Source organism: Dermacentor variabilis, chromosome 6, assembly GCF_050947875.1.
Source record: "Dermacentor variabilis isolate Ectoservices chromosome 6, ASM5094787v1, whole genome shotgun sequence".
Lineage (NCBI taxonomy): Eukaryota > Metazoa > Arthropoda > Arachnida > Ixodida > Ixodidae > Dermacentor > Dermacentor variabilis.
In genome coordinates, this window is record NC_134573.1 from 173,826,945 (window position 1) to 173,847,582 (window position 20,638).

The following is a 20,638-nucleotide window of genomic DNA, read 5'->3' on the forward strand; positions in this document are numbered from 1 at the left end:
TCTTCGATGTAATCCTAGCGACCAGCGTTCAGCGGAGGTTTGCAGTTGTGTGGAGCAACGCGACGCACGATGTCCCGAAAGCGGACAGTTCTGTCGCTCGGTGATAAGCTGAATATTATCGAGGAAGCAAAAAAGCGGCATGGAGCCACGAAAGCCAGCATTGCCCTTAAGATACCCGAATCTTCGTTAAGACGATCCTGGCAAACAAAGCGGTGATATTGCAGAATGCAAACAAGTTCGGGCTCAAGCGGAAAGCGGCAAAAGAAGGACAGCATGAGAAGTTAGAAAAAGTTCTCGTCAAGTGGCTGCATCAAGCACGGAGTTCTGCAAACGTTGATGGCACCATTCTAAATGAAAAGGCAGACCTTGTGGCATTGCGTCTGGGCATCAACGACTTTCAGGCATGGAATGGGTGGCTGGATCACTTAAAAACGAAACAGGATTGTGTACAGCCACTTCTGCGGAGAAAGCACTTCTGTGGACGTTTAAACGGTGAACGGGTGGATAGAGTCACTGCCGGAGATGATTGCTGCATACGAGCCCTGCGACGTTTTCTACGCCGATGAGAGCAGTATTTTTTATCGTATGCAGCCCGAGCAAACCCTTGTGTGTAAGGGTGACAGCTGTCATGGTGGCAAGCGTAGTAAAGAGTGTGTGACGGCACTAGTCTGTGCTAATGAGGACAGTTCCAAGAGGCTGCCTGTGCTCGTTGTTGGAAAGTTTGCAAAGCCACGGTGCCTTAAGAACTTAAGATGCTGCCGTGCAGCTACAACTTCAACAAAAAGGCATGGCCGACATCTTCGCTCTTCAGCAATTTTTTGCAGCAGCTGAATAACAAAATGGGTGCTACGGCGAGGAAAATATTCCTACAATATACAATACACAAGTATTGATAAATATATACGTCCAGCCTGAGGAACATAAAGGTTGTTTTTTTTCTGGCCAACTGCACAAGCCGGCTGCAGCCGCTGGATGCCGGCATCGTTAAGTGCGTCAAGCAAGGGTACCGGAAGCGGTTAGTGCAGCGTCGGCTGGCGGCTATGGAGCGCAGCAAGTCCGAAAAAACTATCACTGTGCTCGACGCCATGCATTTTATTGCCAGTTCGTGGAACGCAGTGTCGCGAAGCACAATCACTAACTCATTCAAGCACTGTAGCTTAAAGCGAGAGACTGCCTCCTCTGCTGGGGACACAACATCCTCGATGCCATTCAAGGCCGAGGCAGGCTTCGCCGACGACGATTTCGAGGGTTTAAACCTCACCACGACCTTCACCGAGTACGTGGAGGCCGACGACAACGTTGCTATCTGCGGCGAGGTGTAGCTGGATGACCCCTTGGAGGAGGCCTTACCTAGTGCCGACACTGCTGCGACATCGGACAAGGACGACGACGACGCCACAGATGCCGTGCCTGTGCCTACCACGTTCGCCGAGGTGCTACAGCACATAGACGGCATCGAGAAGTTCATCTGTTCACGTGCCGCCGCAAAGAACCTCCTTTTGGTCGTTGTTCTACTCAAGCAAAAGCTCTTGGTTAACGGATCAAACAAGGTCCAAAAGAAACTTACCGACTCTTTTTAAAGTTCGCGCTGGTTGGCGGGAATCACAGCAGTGGAGTGCCGTAAAGGTTCGTTTGAATAAGCATGATTGATACCTGTACTGCAGCATTAATTCTTATCACATTTACCTTTTTGGTAATATGGGTTCCCAAGCCCTGCAGAGTATGTTAATAGTTTACATTAAAGTTTCTCGTAAATCCGTCGCACGAAATAAGTTGTATTTTTATAGGCATAATTTATGTTAGGATTTTACGACACCTGCATTTTAAGACACTTTTTCGCGGTCCTGAGAAAGTCGTATAATCGGGGTTCCACTGTATGTGCTTTTTTTCGCTTTGTTTCCAAAATAAAAAGACACTCACCCCATTTCCAAAAGCTTCTAGGCTAACAATATTAACTATGTTAGTGTATGGCAAGTCTTCTTTTTACATGTTTTGATATGTTTTGTTTGACCTTTTTCTGCCTGTATTATACGTACCCACTCCTGTATGAGCCTGTGTAAAACTTACAGTATGAAATAATAATATGCGGCATTTCACCACCAATGCTCTTGGTGCATGCTGTCTCACATCAGTGCCCCAGTAAGGTGACAGTGGGTTTTCTGGAGCTGGCTGTCCAATTACCTAGGCTTTCGACATTCTAAACTCAACTCCACAGAACACAAGTCAATTTCTTCCATGCATTTCGTATGTTGTGCTTGTTTGAGAACGAATGGTGACACCGGAGACCACCAAAAACAAAGTCTTTTGAGATCACGCCATGCTGTGCTGTTGTAAATGCAGAATGCCATTACTTCAGACCATGAAATACCAGACACACACTCAGAATTTTGCAGCAGTGCCATGAATTTGGATACCGCTTAACCCTTTGAGGGTCAGTCTTTTTTTCCAAGAAATGAAACCCTTTTTTTCATTCAAATTTACCTTTTTTCTGATTGTCCGACAATTCGGAAAATTTTGTGGCCCCTTCTGCGTAAGAAAAATCCATTGCCAACTGTGCTAATTCCAAGTTATTTGCATAAAAGATTAAATTTCAATATAGCAAGGCAAACTGCTAATTTACTGACTTCATTATATTGAGGTTCAATTGTACATAATGGGAGCCACTTTCTTCTAATAATGACGCTTACCGTATTTACATGATTGTAAGTCGACATATTTTTTTTTATTTGAAAACCTGAAGTGGGGGGGAGGGGGGGGGTCGACTTACAATCGAAACCAACACATAGCACCGCCAAAAAAGCGAGACCAACGGGAGCTACAACGTGGTTACAATTTTATGATAGGTCTATGGCCTTACCCGTAGCTTTTCGCTATCCCGCGTGTTTGTTCGCTTTTCGAAAGGGTTTTTCAACATTTTTGAGAGTTTTACAGTGTACACAACACTCATGGGGGTGTCGATAGTTGATGGAAGCGCCACTGTTCCATTTGCGGCGGCACCCTCAGAACGGCGGCCCTTTCGGGGAGTATCGGTAGTTCATGGAAGAGCAGACACCTCTCATGTGTTTCTCTTTCCGTGTAGCTCTTAGCTTTCGCTATGCCCTTAGTTTGACCAATGACATTGGTGTGACGCGTTCAACTTGACTGCCGGCTACATGCTACTTCCATGCTTCCTCAGTCGTCATGAGCGCTTCAGGCCCATTAATCATTCGGCACTCGTTCACAGCAGCATTCAAGAGGGCTGCCTTCCTTTATGCCGAAGAAACAAATCACTGTGCAGCGGGCTGCAAGTTCGATGTTTCTGAATGGGTGGTGCGAGAGTGGCGACTGCAGCGAAGCGAAATTTTCACCTGTGACGGCAAGTGAGCAATTTCCCATTTGCCAAAGTCTGGACGTTTTCTGAAGCTGTAGGCCAGGCTTGCGGCGTATGTCACTGAAATGCGTGATCGGTCCCTGCCAGTGAAGTGCGACATCATCATGGAACATGCCCGGATCTTCGCCTTTTAAGGACCTGCTCCGCCATAAGTACAATGAGTTGCTGGCGGCAGAAGACTGCGAACTTACACCAACCGGACCTGTCAAAAGAGCCTCCCTGATGGCTGCGTGTGGTTGGGTGCATTCGGCGTGGGCTGCTGTTCCACAAGATGTGGTGCGGTCATTTGCCAAATGCGGAATTTCGCTGGACGACGTGCTGTGGGACTGTAGCAACGATGACGATGGCCGCACTAGTGAAGACGAGTAGTCCAGTGCCCATGCCAGCTACAAATAAATTTTCGTTATTAAATGCGCCCTCCGGTATGTTCTTTTCTTTTTCTCCTGTCGCACGCAATATGGGGGGGTCAACTTACATTCGAGTCGAGTTAGAATCGTGTAAATACGGTACCTGTTCCTATACATGGCATGTAGACCACTCCTAGAGTGTTCTGAAACAATGTAATACCTAATCAAAGATACTATATGTTCACCACATTTGCTGTGCAGGATTCTTTTTCTCATTGTTCTGTTTACCTCAGCTAGTGCTCCGAACAGGCTGTTATAGTTGAACCTTGTTATAGCAAACACGGTTCCATTGACTTTATGGCTATACCAAACTCTTGATGAAACTTACGAAACTTTACAAGGCAGCCCACTCCTGCCATTGGAGGGAAAAGGAAAAGAGAGGGTATAATCACCATGGAACCAGTCCTTGCAGAGCTCGCACTGAAGCATGTGGCCTCCAAATAAATCGTGGCAGGTGCAGTAGCGTGCCTGGCCTGTGTCCTCGAGGCGCTTCCGCAAATTGTGTGCACGTAGTTGCTTCATGCTCTCCAGTTCTTGTGCACCGGACTCTTTGAAAGCAGCCACCTGGCATGATTATACCAAATATGGGTGCATCACCATTAACCAGTGCAGTTACCACTTATCTCTGACAGAAAAAAATTTGTACAGGAAAATGTACTCGCAGGGCTAATCTAATAGAGTTTTAGCTTGTCCACATATGTGTATTATCCTTTACAGAACACCAGGTTACTGGAGCCGTCGATGGCAAGAGCAACACTGCTACTGACTTGTGATATTTTGTCCAACCATGACTCATTAGAAACATTCTTGTGTTACATGGGCGCAAACATCAAGGGAAAATAAAAGACTGCATATTGACTACATCACTGCCAGCACTTTACACCACCAGATAAGCAGAACTGGTTAGTTAGTGCAATAATACTTATGAATTCGCTCTGGTTAGGCTCAGTGCTGCAAGATGGCACCACCAACCCAGCTGTTCATGCTAATGTTTCTGGTAATTCAGTATTCTGCAATTTAGAGACAAGCTAAGGCTCACTAAATATAGACATATCAAAGTTTCAGTACACAATGACAAACTTCAAATTTTCACAGTTACTTTGGCAGTTCTAAGTGCAATCTCTCTTTAAAAAATTAAGCAGAGAAGTGCCACACATGACAATGCCCAGTTGCTTTTTCCAAAACTTACAATGCTGGCCGCATCCTTGGCCTCTTCCACTTTGATCTCTGGTGGCTCTTCCTTCTCTGGCAATGGTGGTCCATCACGCATACGTTTCTTTTTGCCTCGTGCAGTGACCTGATAGATGCCAATGTCTCGGCGAGGTGACAACACCTGCAGCATGTACCCAAGTGTGCGCCACATTGTCATAAACTTTACGACAAGCAGGAGACGACTACAGTTCAGAGATGAGGTTGTACAAAGATGTACGGTGCACGAGCTGAGGAAGAATGGAACAAGACTGGGCTGAGAGAGGTGCAGAATTTCACACAGTCGAATCTCGTTAATTCGAACTTCCAGTTTATTCAAACTGACGCCATGGTCCCATTAGAGCTATGTATACTCCAATGGGCAAAAATGCCCAGTAATTCGAATGCACAAGCATTCTTGAAGGTTAATTTAAACATACCGCACTCTGACAATGCTCTTTGCAGCTCACCAAATCACGTGGCGGCACCTCCGACCAGCATTGCTCTGACCTTGCCATAGCTGAGAGGCTCAGGAGAGATCCAACACCGCGTGGGGAGAGGGGGGGGGGGGGGGGCAAAAAAAAAAAATGTGGCAGAAATTTCACTCTCTCTCAAATGGCAAGGTGGCCGTTTTTGCATCACACTGTAATGCCCCAGCCACACTAGCGGCAGAATGCATGCCGCGGGAGGAATCGGTCTGGGGCCAATTTTTTGTGGCTCGCTGCAGCAGCAAGCGAGCAGCAGAGACCAATAAGAGTGGCCCGTACAGTGATGTATGCTTGGGAAACTGGTATCATGTGGATCCGCCTGACCGTTCTGTTCATTGTGAAGTCTGGAGCAGCCGGACAGCTTGTTTTGCACTATCATCTGCTTGCGTCAGCTTTCGCTCGCACTTGTACTGGTTGGCTTGGTTGGTCTCGTTTGCTTTTACAATAATGCATCTAAATCGAGATGCCTCGATGGAAATTTTGTTGCGAGACAGTGTGCCATATCCAATTCTGTACAAGAAAGACCCTGAACACAAGGATGCGAAGGCAACATCCAGTACCTCATTCTCCTTATCTTTTGAATGCAGTGACGCTACAACAGAAGGGAGCACACCAATGTGATTATGATCAGTGGCAACGACTTCGTCATCTTGATAAGATATGGCTCGCATTAAGAGCGCAGGACGAAGAACGTAAATACAGCACCGATCTGTCCTCAGGAGAGCAAATCCACTTCCCTCCTGCCTTTCCTCTTTTCACTTTCCTCTTTTTCTCTTTCTACTTTCGGTGCTCTAGGCGCGCGCCTGCCTCCATGCCTGCGCTGCCAGCCCAGCTGGCCTGGCGCCAACTTAGTCCGTTCTTTGAACTTTCGTTTTCTGCCATTATCAGGAAGGGAGCATTGGCTGGCATGGGCAGTTTGGTGGTCCTTACTCGCTGTGCGCTTGTGCATCGCGATATTTCCCGACTCACACCGTTCGTGCATTGTGCTATGGTGCACGAATATTTCAAGAACAAGTCCTTTTAATGCGAACAAATTTTCGGGCTCGTTCGAGTTCAAATTATTGAAATTCGACTGTAGTAGAGAGCTGCACACCAGTTTCAACCACCTGGGGTTCCTTAACATGCACTCAAAGCATGGTGCACTTTTGTTTTTGCATTCTGCCCCCACTGATATGCAGCCATCAAAAATAGTGTTGATAAATGCAGAGTTGGGCAACTAGTACATGCCTCAAGCAGGGAGTAGGCAGAGTTCTTCTTGAGGAAAGTGCGGGCCGTGCGCTCCTTCCAGGCCTTGGCTGCGGACACCTGAGACTCCAGCTGAGGCAGCTGCTCCAGGCGCACCGGGATTGGCCGGCCTTTCTGCAACAGGTTCTCCAGGCTCTCTAGGTAAGGGTATTTGGACTCTGAGCCCTGAAACAGCAGATGGCAAAGTTGGAGATAGTCCTGCGCCACCATCTTACGAACAAATGGGAGTGGAGAAATGTGAAACTGGCATGGGCAGTGCACTGTTCTTTTCTGTGCATCCTCACAGCATTTCACCAGCAAACCAAACGGACTGTTTGCTGAGTAGGCATTTCTCGAATGGTTCCTATGATGATGAATTGACATTATAATGAATGAGACTTCAGCCCCATGAAATTTCGACTGAAAAGCTACAGCTGTACTCAAGCTTTACAATGCACTGCTGAACAGGGCTAAAGTGGGGGAGACAGTTTGCACAATCTTTGTACCATAGGTGCTCCGAGGTAGCATTGTTATAACTATGGCTGAGTCAATACACTCTTATTGTGGAGCAGCCAGTGGACTTGTCATGAAGGCTCACTTTGCAGGAGAGGGAGAAACATTAACAAGGAAGCAGATGAATGTGATCACTTTTTAGCATCACTGAACCTTACTTTTTCTACACTGTCACTTTTTCACAAAACTCGACCAACTGGATGCAGAACAAGTTCACTTAAAGTGGAAGTGCGTTGCAATATCTAGAGAAGAACAATACAAGCAGATACTGTGGGGGTTCCACTCTGCGTGCGGCTAGGGCTGAAGGCAAGCTCCGGATCTAGCCCCACGCAGTCGCTTCGTGGTACTCCCAACGCGTAGCGCGGGAATCGCGGCTACGCCGGGTTCGAACGAATAAGGCAACCAGCGGCGTCAACGGTAATAACGTTTATTGCGATTAGCAATAATGAACACTCGCAGAGGGACGTCCTCTCAGTAATAGTAGTAAATAGGCTTGCCTCGTTGTCTGGGTGGGTCAGACAAACGAGGTCACTCACGGGATGTGGTAGGTGCTTTCGTCCAGGCAGCAGGTGTCTGGCGTCCCAAGAGAGAGAGTCTCCCCCGGTGGCGCGCTTCTATGCTTTTTACCTTTTTGCGAGGGGAAGTCCTCCTCGCCCGCCGGATACGTTTCCCTTTCCCGTGAGCCGCGTAGGGGAAGAGGGGTACGCATGTCATCAGAGCGACGGAGAAAGGGAGGGCGCGTAGTGCCTCTCTCCCATGTCTACGCCGGCCCGACCCGTCGCCACGTGCGAACAAGACGCTGCGGGTACGCGGGAGGAAATGGAGGCGGGTGCTCCCCACAATACATAAGATTACGGTGCTACAAATGTAGACCCAAAAGACAAATTTTGCATTGATGCAGTTGACTCTTCAGTTTTATTCCTGTGGGATAAGGTGCACGGAATAATACCTTTTCATAAGCTAGCTTTGCAAGACGATGCAAGTGGTCATTTTTTCCATTAACATGTACGAGCAGAATTCGCTTATTTTATGACTTGGAAAATGTACATGTTGCTCTTGTGATGCAACCACATGCAAGAGACAAGCGTAGACATGTGCAGCTAGCACTTCCATCTTAATCTTAACTGTAAGTGGCACTGCTATAAGTTGGCTAAAACTGAAATGCAGTGAAACACACTTAAATATTAGGAAAAGCCTGTAGCGTCTCTGTGGAAGGGTGTGTTCCTCAGGAGGCGGTGCATGCAGAAGAGGAATCAAACTATGCTGGTGTGTCACTTGGCCCTTTCCGAAAGCTGAGCATTTCTGAAACATCTATATTACAGGAACTCTTACAGCAGGCCAGCCCTTGCAACAGCAGTACCATCAGAGAGATCCATGCCTACTTCTGCCTCAGTCGTGGTGAGATGGCACTCACACCAGCGAATGACAGAGGTCCCGCAACTGATCAGGGCTAAAGACACTGGAGTGACTCAAGGCAACCTATCTTCCCACTAACAAGTGCAACCTGTTCATTGCTACACCGAAATGTGAACTGCACTAGTCGTGAGACATCTACTCCCGCCACCATTGCCATGTCAAATAACTGTCATCATATTCAGAAATCCTGCTTCTATGCAACTGATTGGTTCGACAGCTAGTGGAACTGGAAAATCAAGCAGCAAGCAACTAAGCTGAAACAGTATTTTTTCAACTGTGTGCAACAAAATTGGTTGCACAAACTCCACAACACACCAATGTGAATGCAACTTTCGGCTTCGTACTTCTTCTAAACATCTAGTACCTGAAGGGCTTCAGCACGGGCACCCCACTCATTCGCCCTGCGGATGGCATCCTTCAGGGCGGCGAGGCTCGGCAGGTGGACAGGAATAGCGACTCCTTCGTCAGCCAGTGCCTCGCAAGCAGCCAGTGTTTGGCGTGGCTGTGCCTGCAGACAAGTTTTTGCACGCTCCTCCCACCGTTCGGATGCTGTCAGGAGACCTTGCAGCTCAGCCAAGGCACGCTCAGAGACTGGGTGAGGGGGTATGGCAACCCCAGCTGCGAGCAGGCGGCGCAGCTCATCCAGTGTCGGTGGATCCCTCTCCCCTTGTGGCTGCGCATCCGACTGCATCTCCGACTGTGGCTGTGGCTGTGGCAGCAGGGTGGCCTGCACTTCCTCTAGCCACTGAGCCTGCTGAACTTTCTGCTTCAGCTGTGGCACCTGCACATACATCAGGCAGCAAGCAGCTGAGGCCCCGAGATTCAGCATGAGCAGGCTTTGAACAATCTTGCACTTCATTTAGCTTTTGGCTTTGCAATACTAGGGGTGTCAATAGAGAGTTCTCGAAATATGAACACAGCATCAGTGGCCACTCTTGGCCTTAGGCATGAATCGGACTGAAAGAATCAGACTGAATAAGTGTTCAGAGAAGATTCGTGGTATCGTTGACTTCTTATTAATTTTTTTTTAAGTGTATGCAACCTGTCTGCATAGCTGTTTCTAATAACACCACAACATATTTTCTCAAATACAGAATTTTTTCTTATTTCCAATTTACTCAGGAATGAATTAATACTGGCGTTTTACGTGTTGAAAACCATGATTTGGTTATGAGGTACGCTGTAGTGGGGGAGTCCCGATTAATTTTGACCACCAGGGGATCTCTAAACTCCAAAGCATGGGACATGGGCATTTTTGTATTTCCCCCCCATTCAAATGCGGATCCCACGATTTTGTGCTTCATCTACGAACATTTATCAATCTCCGCACAAGTAATTTCAACAGTTGCATTCAAAATGTTCAATGGCAAGCTTAATGTTGCTCAAGAGCTGTAGAATAAATGGCACAAGGCCCATGGTTCTACTAAGGAACAGCATAGTGAACGAAATGCACCTCTGGCAGATCCATGTCCAAGTTGAGGCCTGCTTCGAGAAGCTTCTCTAGGCGCCACGACTCGCCCATCTCATCCAAGGTGAGCAGGTCACGGGCACTGCTTTGGAAGTCGACAACTCTGTCCACAAGATCCCGAATCATTGCAGACTCCTTGATCACACAGGGCAACTTGCAGAGCTGCTCGTAGAATACCTGCAAGTTACCATTACAATGACATGCTTTACCTCAGTGAAGGGTCCACTGCACAAATCACAAGAAGCCAGGTACCTCTGCAACACTGCCACATATTGTTGCAAAGTTTCCCAAATTTTCTCACACTGTGCACTTTCTCGGGCATTACTTAGTAATCTTGAGTCCTCTAACTTCATCCTGTTGAGAATACCACTGCCATTTCAACTAGGGCTTCGTGAGACTCTGGAGGCTGGCTCTGACCCTAAAGTGCAGGTGTGCCATAAGCGTCTTGAACAATTCCCAGTTTGGAACTGGCCCAAAGCTCCTTAAGCTCTGCAAATTAGTCCTTTCTGTCGTGTCATCCCCACAGAGAGAGAGCTCTCTACTGTACAGACCTTGTCAGGAGATGGCAGATTCAAATGAATCAAATGCATGTGGAGCATATTAGGGTGGAAAATGCCAAGGTGAATTTTCAGCTGAAATGTGACTTTACTTCATTATTACATTACGAAGATCACCATATTATGAAAGTAGATAAATAAGGCTCAGGAGTTAAGATTGCAGTACTGACATGAAATGAAATAAAATTAAATGAAAACATGGACAAAACAGAGGAAATGTGGATTTTACCAGCATATTCTTCTCCAAACTTTCCGAACAGTGAATTGGCAACCTTACTGCCACAAATATAGTGTGTGGAGGACAGAACAACATGGCTTACACAATATTAACTGGACCACATTCGCATACAATGCAGAAAGGTCAGAACTGACCATGTGCTGTTCTGCTTTTTATGTTGCTTGTTTTCAATCCAATGTTTTTCTCAATTCAGATGAGACAGGGTTCATTGTTTTCAGGGTAATTCGATAACATGACATGTGGATAATTCAGGCAACTTTTTCACCATCCCGTGAAATGTACTTTCATTTCTTATTTCATAATACAGCCAAATCCACTTACAATCAATAGATAATTATATCTGGAAATGTTATGACGACCATATTTCACAGCATTTACGAGTTTCTGACCCTGCCTATTGAAACTGTGTCTAGATATAACGATCTGTCGATTGTAACGACCATATTTCATGGCACTTACTATTTTTTGACCCTGCCTACTGAAAATGAATCCAGGTTTTCATAAGTGTTGACCCATTTGCTGTAAAAGAAGGGCGCACAAGCAAAGTTCCAAAGCACAGAAGTGCGACCAAACTGGGCACATGCAGAATCCACCGCATGCAGAATGCACTCGTGTCCTACTGATAGTAAAATATATGACAAACTCTCAAAGAAAAATATGGCGGTGGATGGGCTCATACTTTTGAAACAGCAGGTGATCAAAACCAGCTGGGCTCCGTTTTGAAGGAGCTATGCCGCTGCAGAATCATTCTTTAGATGACGTTTTAACGGAAATTTGCAGTTAAAACAGAAATGAAGGTACTGAAAATTTTATTTTCGAAACAAAGGGGTGTTGAATTGTAACTGCCAAAGGGTGATACCACTTGCAATGAACTACTCATACACAACCACTTTTCGCAGAACTATAGAGTTCATTATAAATGGGTTTGACTGTACTGCAGGTTAGGAATTGGCACCAGCAGGAGGGATCACATCACACAAGAAGATTACAAGTGATTTGAACAGAGAAATCATCAGGAGCAATCATGTCAGCTCAGCAAAATGACACAGATTAATAGAAGTGGTGTTCCAGGACAGCTAAAAGGTCATCAGCTTCAAAACAATCGAGTGGTAAAGAATTCCACTTGGAAACAGATTAAAAAAAGAAAAGACTGCGCTTTGCTTGCTTGTGCTTGCAAAAATTGGAGTTAATGAGTGACTGTCGCCTTGGCAAGTTTGTCCAATTCCTAAGATGCTGCTTCCGAAAACAGTCTTGTTTTACTGTACCACCTAAATTACCATCAGTAAAAAGAGGCGCCCAAACTTTCAGAGAGCTTACAAGCTTCTCACCTGCAGTTCGTCGAGGGTGAGCCGAGACGTGTACTTGGCATCTTGCGACTGACGGTTGCGGGTGCGCACCTTCTTGCTCAGCAGCTGCTGGGCAACACTGGACGTCTTCTCGGACTCCTGCACAGCCTTTGTCAGTGACTGAAGCAGTTCCGTCGGCGGAAAGCGCTTCTCCTCGGCCTCTTGAACCAATTCCTTCAGCTCAGAAAGCTCCAGCTTGTCTTCATCTTCGGTGGCCTCCAGTGCAGCCTTCACTTTGATCGCCCAGTTATCGAATGATTCTGCCCGGACCTTCAGGCGGTGGAGCATGACTGGCAGCTCATCTAGAGTGTAGCGGTACCTGTGCAAATGCCACAGCAGTAGAGGTGCAAGATGGTTTAGTTACACAAGATTTTGTCTTCAATATGAAATGCAGAAATGCAACAAAGCGACTGAAGATGACAATCAACACATAGGACAAATGCCTGTACTGCACATTATTCATTGTCTGGTGTTTCGCAGCTCATATGTTTCCAGTCATAAGCCGCACGCAATAGTTTGTAACCACGCTTTCATATGGTGGGATTCTCACTGGCCAAAGATGAGCAAAATTATCTTAAATGGACACTAAATAGAAACATAAAACCAGATTGGACTGGTTAATTATTCGTGCCAATGCCCTTGTGATTGCTTGCACTACGTGTTGTCGTTCATTTGTCCCAGGAGCACGGGTGAAACCCCAAATTTTGCAGTAGTATGAGAGATGGTGCGAGTGTTCTGCTGCTAATGCCACCTTATGGCAGGGATACTCAAGGGGAACCAACATCCTTCTCTTTGGCTTTAGGTCAACGGGATGCATGAATACAATTGTTTAAACATGCCTCTGTTCGTGTGACTGTGCTCATGAATGACTTAGGCACTGGTACATTGGCAGGGGCGAACGCATCCTCGATATTCCTGCACGGCGAGTTGGACTTCCTCAATTCGTCATTGGAAATCGGTATGTTCTATTGTAATTCATCTAGCTGGCATTGTTGTATAGAAGGTGCAATAAATGCCTTTTGGTTTATTTCCTCTACAGTGTACTGTCATTCCTTTGTCCCAAGAGCACGCTTGTGACCCCAAAGCTCTAACAGGTGCTGTGAGAATACCCAACGTCACGGCGAGCTGAACAAAAAAAAATGGCTTATTTGCTGCACAACCAACAATAGCACAGGAAAAAATTTTAAAATCTAACCTGAGGCAATGATTGCTAGGCGGGCAATCACAAAGATGGTCCCGATGAGGTATGCAGACCAATTTGGAGCCGTTGCATGAGCATGTGACAGCTGAAAGGAAACACGTCGTCTTGCAGTAGTCACACTGCCGCTCATCATCTGGCAGAAGCTCGAATGCCTCGCGTTCCGCATCTGTGATGCCCCACTCCAGCAGGCACCGCCGTTGCTCCCTCTCTGTCTCCACCATCTTCAACATGTCCTGAGAATTGGAGTACCACAGCCTTAATCAAATTTAAATTAACTGAATTCTGGAGTTTTTGAATGCCAAAACCAAAATCACATCATGAGGCACGCTTTAGTGGGGGACTAAAAAATAATTTTGCCCACGTGGAGCTCTTTTGACATGCGCTTATATCTAACCAAGAGTTTTTGCATTTCGCCCTCATCTAAATGCGGCTACCGCGGCCGGGACCAAATTAGAGACCTTGAGCTCAGGAGCGCAACATTATAGCCACTGGGCTACCTTGGTGTGGGCGTTGCACCACATCCTTATTACACGGAAAAGCACCAGCCAAGTTACCAACCTATACCACCAATAAAAATTTGTCCACAGCTGAATGAGGGCTGCAGAAAGAGTATACCTTTCGATAAACATTTTAAGTCCGTTTATACGCAAACAAAATAACTTCAAAACAAAGCACAGGCTGCACAAGGTGCACTGGAGCTATTTTTGTAACAATTCTAATTATTTTGCCTTTTACTAACGGCTTACATAAAACCATGCCTCCTCTATCACTGGGATTGGCTGCTGAATGGGACAAACTAACAGTTGGCCCTTTGAGACATAAAATGTCAGGTGCAATGTTTCGAGTGAGAAACCAGCACCTAGTGGTCCTTTCTGTTCTAGGCTGTGTGCCCACAGCACGAGATAAGCTTCCAAGCTCTAAAGGCTACCCACACCTGCATCGTGGGAAAAACTGCTCAGACGGTACCTGGTATGTGGAGGCTGCTAGACTGATGTCTAGATGCTCCGGATTGGCCGCCATCTTGCACACAAGCTCGTCATGCGAGAAGACGCAGAATCGCCGCAGCATGCTGTAGTGCGACACGCATACTCGCCCTATGGGGAGCTGCAAAACACAACAGAAAAGTGCGACACACACGCACACGTGAAACAACCGAGCATCCTGGAACATCTTCAGTAATGCCTCTAGTAACCACCTAGGATTCAAACTCAATAGAATAACTTCAAGACATTCAAAGACAGGCGCGTAATTTGTTTAGTCACCATAATTACAAGCAGTTTCAATGTACTATCGGAATGCCCGAGTACAAGACAATATAGCACTGTGCCAAGGATGTCAGAATTGCAAGTATTGTTAGCAGTTTTTATGCACACATTCCTTGTACAGACACTGTAAAATGCTTAAATATGTTGTGTGCATCTCATCATTCAATTGGCAAAATGGCTAGTCGGCATACTGGCCATCATAACATTTGCGATGTTTGCGAAGTTGTTCGAGTAATGATCCTGACCGTGACAATTGTTAGGAATGAATAAATTTTAATCTATGAATGTAAATTCTGCTTCTTCTTCTTTTCAGACTGCAAGAAACAGGGATACGCCACTTTTTTTCTTCTAAAAAGACTTGGGTGCCTATTGGATTTGACGGCACGATACAATGACGTACATAAGGAATTCTCAATTTGTGCAAAATTTTAGAAAATGCTGCATTATCTTGTTGCAACAGGAAGGCCCAGCACCGCTGGCACCAAGAATAATGGACAAGCACAGTGTGTGAAGTTAAGAATGCTACATATACTGTATATGTTAAGTGTTAGGCCGACCCTTGCATAAGCCCTCCAATTTATAGGGCCCACAAAAAAGGTACTACTTTCACCTGAGAGCACTCACACCAACATGTGCACAAAGGTGGACTAAATTGTCGAGCAAGACGCTTTTCTGGGCCACTTCGTGTGTTGACATGATGGAAAGCAGCGCAATTAGTAAGGAAAACGGTAGCGCTCTGTCCATTTCCCTCCTTTCTTTCAGTCACATTCAGTAACTGTGACAGTAAAAGCAACTAAGAATAATAATATAAAATTCAGGGCACTAGGAAGTATTCAATGTTGAATCATCTGCACAATTGCAAATTCCATGTAAAAGCCGCGGCTATATACAGGTAGTCATAAGCCTGACTAATCCAAGACCCACACACTGAGATTTAATAAAACAAAGAATAAGAAGATAGTGTTGGCCCACATAATAATAAATACGGTGAAACAAGGGCAAAAAGCCATACCCAGTCAGCAGGTGCAAAATTGACAGCTTCAGCAAAGTTGTAGCCCTGATTGAAGCCAGCATGGTAAGATCTGGGGAATGTGATTACAAATTCTCCTGCGTTTTGATCTGTTCGATATATCTGAAACAGGAGAACAGGCGAAGAGGCAGTCATCAGCAGCCTGTATGCAAGTGTTTAAAGTTAATGTGCAAGACATATATTTTCCAGCCGAGACACCTGCGCCACATCATAGACAAGGTGCAACATTGAAAAAAGTACAGCACTAGCGCAGCAAAACTTCGTCAAACAGTACTCGTTTAAACAGTTTTTTCGTTTTAAAAGTAGTAAAGTTAAATCCCCGATTCAGTGGTCATTGAACATAAAGCGTTTTGTATCTGCAAAAACCGTACCAGCTTATTGCATACCTATCAGTTGACACGTAGCGTTTGCACTTTTCGTAGCACAATCACAGCAGTAGGTCGGCCGGGCAGAAGAACGAGCCTCAGAAATCAGAACAGCCTACAAGCGCAAACGCAGAGGGCATTTGGAAGGGTGAAGCCACATTAGCATCAACATGATTTTGGCGCAGAGCCAGAGAGCGTTGTGGCTGGCTAGTGGTGGCCCGTGTTGTGGCGTCGTGCAAGCTAGGACTCGCGTCATGCAAAAGCTAGGCTAAAAACAAGGTACTCAGCATAAAAGAAAAATGGGAAATCGTTCGTGCTATTAATCGTGGCACGAAGCCAGCGCTCGCACACGAGAGGGAACTACCGTTGACTACGATGTGTGGCATTCAAAATGCGAAGGAGAAGATGCTCGGCAGTGCTGCTGGGACCGCGAAAAGATGTCGGCTGCGAGGTTCAATTTTTCTATGTTCGACTTTTTTCCATCATTGCCTCTGTTGTTGCCGTCGCCTAACAACAGTGATGAGGATGAAAGCGACAGCACGGGCGATTCAGGCCTGACAGCGGCAGAAGCTGCATGTTACGTCAGCCTCATGCAGGTGTTTACTGAGAAGAGGGGGCAGGTGGAAAAACTGGCTCGCAGCTTAAGGGAGCTTGAAGCCGCTGTTGTCACTGCTAGGCTGCCGCGGCATCAGATGAAAACAATAGTCTTTAGTTGTGCGAAATAAATAAATACTGCATGTTTTTTGCCTTTTCATTGCACTCAGAGTTCTGCTTTTGACAGGTAAGTGGGATCTCACGCTATTTCGGTTAAGTAGTGCTATAGTTTAGTACATATTTTTCCGGGCTCTGGCGAACTACAGTTTAACGTGGTTTCACTGCGTAAGAATTTGAGAAAAAAAACAACCTCCTGCTGGCGCTTTTCATTGTAGCATTGTCCCACTGCAGAGGTACTAATCAGCAGCGGGGCAGAGCGGTCCCGTAAGTGCAGTGGACTTCACTTGTTACCACTGATATTAAGATACTGTCGACACGGCAGGAAATGATCTTTTGTCGGCAACTCTCAAATCCAACAAAATTATTTTTCTCATTCAAATTTACTTTTCCGATTACCCGATAATTTAGAAAATATTACAGCCCCTTCTGCGTAAGAAAAATCAATTGGCAATGTGCTTATTTGCATAAAACATACAATATTTCAATATAAAAAAATTTTGTAACGAAGCAAATTGCTGACTTTACAGACTTTATTAAATAGAGGTTTAACAGTATAAACCGTTCAAGTAACATCTCAAACGAGGCAATTGATGTAGCAGTAAATCAAATAAATAAATAAGTAAATAAATAAATAAATACGCTCTCTTGCCATTTTTTACAAGAGTTTTTCGGGAGCAACAATTCACTAAGCAAGTTCAAGGCAACAGGACTCTGGTAGAGAAGGTACAACTCACAGGCACTCCTGTAGCCTGGAGGATATTGGGGTTCATTATGGTAACCAGCTGATGAAGCAGGTCTGGTTGTGCTTGGAAAAGCTCAGGCGCAGCACAGCGCATGGCATCTTCGAAGACCTCCGCCTTACCACCGGGGACTCCATACCAAGTCTTGGGCTCCCCCCTTAAAGGAAAAGCACAAACTCCTGTCAAAGGTTTCAATTGCAGCACCATTTAGCTGGTGTTTAGCTTTGCTTGCTCAAGGAAGCTGATTGAATGCTGGCACTGAAACTGCTAGCAAGTTATTTTTCCCCTGCAAAATTTCTTACCAGTGAAGGTAGTTGATGGAGTAGCTCCAGTGGTCTTCGTTATGCCAGCAGAAAGTGGCAAAGCACATACCGACATACATCCATGGAATCTGACAAGAAAATACAAAAGGAAAAAATTCAGGCCATATCTGTCTTTTTCTTTTTTTCCCTTCATCACCCCTTTCCTTCATCTCCGCTGACCATACCAGATGTTAACCTCAAGGTTAGACAGTTGTCACCACCCAGTTCCTTCCTCCTTTATTTTGACCTAATTCTACTACTACTACTACTACTACTACTACTAGCTAGTACAGACAGTATTGGGGAATGAACAACTATTAACTGTGTACGGCTCTAAGCACTGATGCATGCACAGATCCAGGGACTTCTTTGACATAAAATGCACCCAATTAGTCAGTCTTCAAGTTAGTGATCAGCAATATTTATTGTATGATGGCAAATCAGAAAGTCTTTGCCCTATATTTTATTAGCCCAAACAAGGTATGCACAGGTAACTACAAATATCTGCACTATTCTGTGTACCTTACACTATTTTTCCACATAGTCCCCACACCAGTTCAGACACTTGTCCCACCGCAGCACTAAATTTGAGATGTCCCTGTTGTAAGTCAGCGACGCAAGCGGCCTCCCCGAACACTAATTCTCATACAAGTCCTCATGGCCTTTTGCGAACTCACAACACAACCAACTCACACTTTTCAAAGCGAGGCATCATTCCCCGTACATGGGCTGCATTTCCCTGAGGATTTCGATGGGCATTCATCCCTCGCTCCATAGAAAACGAATCACACTTTGTTACTCATATCCCACGGACGTGTGAAGCACAACCACCATCTTCAACAGCTGACAGCAGTGTCGTGCCGCGGAGCTACCGGCAGATAAGGCTGGGGCCGGTCCAAGAAAGGTTCACCGCAGGGAGTGGCTAGGTTGACTTTGCATTTACAGCCATGATTTCGCTAAATATTTTTATTAGGGAAATTATATCTGTAAATGCAAAAGACTTTCTGATTCGCCCTCATATTATTAGAATTTTGTTTGCTCAGGAGGAGGGGGGCATGGTTCCAGAGATAAGGCCCTGATGGTCAAACTCACCAACATATACAAGAATGTGTTCCGTGTAACCTTCAATAGCAGACGAAACAAGTGTAGTGTAAAATAATAAACAAGCAGCTTGGACACGCACCTTCATGCCAGAGATGTCTGCGTTGATGTGTCGCAGCACAGAACCATCCACAACAGGCAGGTTGTTCAGGTTCCAGCCACAGTTCATGTATTCCTGAGCACAATGATAAAATGCAGTAAGAATTACAATCATATACAGGATAATGAGGGTCTGAGGAAAACTAAAGATAAATGTTCCCAATGAAACAATTGAAGCATGTGTTACATCTAAACTTATGTTTAACCTTACTGGGCACATTAAGTAATTAAGTTTTTCAGAGATTTCAAACTAACTACGTCACTTATTTTACATCTAAAGCCATCTTCATGTATAAAAGTTGCACCTGCCAGGAAATTAACAAAATCAAAACTGAGAGATATTCTGGAACCAAACCTGAAATATCAAAGCAGCTGTGTTCTTGCATATATAAATGAAGCTACCACAGGTTAAAATCAAACGTGCGAGAAAAAGAGGATGGTAGAATCAAGAAAGCAAGCAGGCACGTTACACAACTTAGTCACAGATGTCCTTCCACGATCTTATTGCATTGCCGACTCACCTCATCACCAGGCAGAAGGTCACTGTTCTTTGTGGGAAAGCCCGAGCCGTGTTCCACTGAGTGCAGGTCCGCACCGTATTCCACTGTGACATCTTCATCAACAGCAGCTACAATCCTCCAGAACTCTTTTTCTACCGTCTCGGTGGAAATCATCTGCAGCAATGACAAAAAATCAAAATACTTGTCTCCAAGCTTGAGCAGAACTTCTTTCTTTCACTGTCCACTGAATGCAACAAAAACATCTAATTTCAGAATTAATCTTTTGTCTCAGCTAAACATAAGGTACTTCAATTCCTCTTCGGAAGACTATAATCAAGAAGCACTATGGCGTTGTTATGCAAGCCAAAACAGGCCAAAACAGGCCTACATTCACTACTTTGAACACATAGAACTTGGAAAACATTGCATGTCTTGTAAATGCACAAAATTATTTACGTTGAAGTGATTAAACTCGAACAAAAGAAAAAATGAAACTGAGGCAGAAGAAACATTTGACTACTCATTATGTGTACGACATTCTAGAACACCAACCATGCTTTGATGACAGTTGTCTCCCATCTTGATTTTAGGAATATATTATGTATATCAGTACACAATCGAACATCATTAGCATTAACCAATGACCATCCTGACCATGCCAGTAAATATGCCAGTGATGCTTGTAACATTGTCAATTTAATAAAGGCAGGCGACACCATCAGGCCTAAAAAAAAAGACTTCCCAATAAATAAAGCAGGGTGGGGAGAATGGCTAGAGGCATGAAACAATAATTCTGCTACAGGCTGCCTCTAACCTTGAGTGTAGATATTTGGGCTTGTTGGTGTAACATTTTGCAGTTTTTTCCCCTGTTGTGCAAATAGCAAAAGAACGTAGAAGAGAAAACAGATGCACACAGGCATTGTGTGTGTCTCTGTTTTCTCTTTTATGTCCTTGTACGGTTTGCACTACAGGAAAAAACTGCAAAATCTAACCTTGAGCCAGCGATTCCCTCAAACAAAAATACTGGTTCAAGTTTCCTTGCTCTGAATATTTTTTCCAAACCTCACCAGGCTGAACAACAGGGCAAGCACCTTTTCTATTACTGT

At 45.2% G+C, this 20,638-nt stretch overlaps 1 protein-coding gene across 1 annotated transcript in view; it reads right to left on the bottom strand.

The window, feature by feature from the left end:
- LOC142585828 (lysine-specific demethylase 5A-like) overlaps nt 1-20,638 on the bottom strand; it is an 83,153-nt gene that overhangs the window by 35,093 nt on the left and 27,422 nt on the right. The window contains exons 12-24 of the mRNA XM_075696855.1: nt 19,554-19,706; nt 19,016-19,108; nt 17,833-17,921; nt 17,525-17,687; nt 15,694-15,813; nt 14,383-14,520; nt 13,411-13,649; nt 12,198-12,534; nt 10,060-10,251; nt 8,971-9,387; nt 6,681-6,863; nt 4,967-5,110; nt 4,170-4,341 (exon numbers count right to left, since the gene is read on the bottom strand). Of these exons, the coding sequence (XP_075552970.1) occupies nt 4,170-4,341; nt 4,967-5,110; nt 6,681-6,863; nt 8,971-9,387; nt 10,060-10,251; nt 12,198-12,534; nt 13,411-13,649; nt 14,383-14,520; nt 15,694-15,813; nt 17,525-17,687; nt 17,833-17,921; nt 19,016-19,108; nt 19,554-19,706 (2,440 nt within the window). The remainder of the gene's footprint in view (nt 1-4,169; nt 4,342-4,966; nt 5,111-6,680; nt 6,864-8,970; nt 9,388-10,059; nt 10,252-12,197; nt 12,535-13,410; nt 13,650-14,382; nt 14,521-15,693; nt 15,814-17,524; nt 17,688-17,832; nt 17,922-19,015; nt 19,109-19,553; nt 19,707-20,638) is intronic.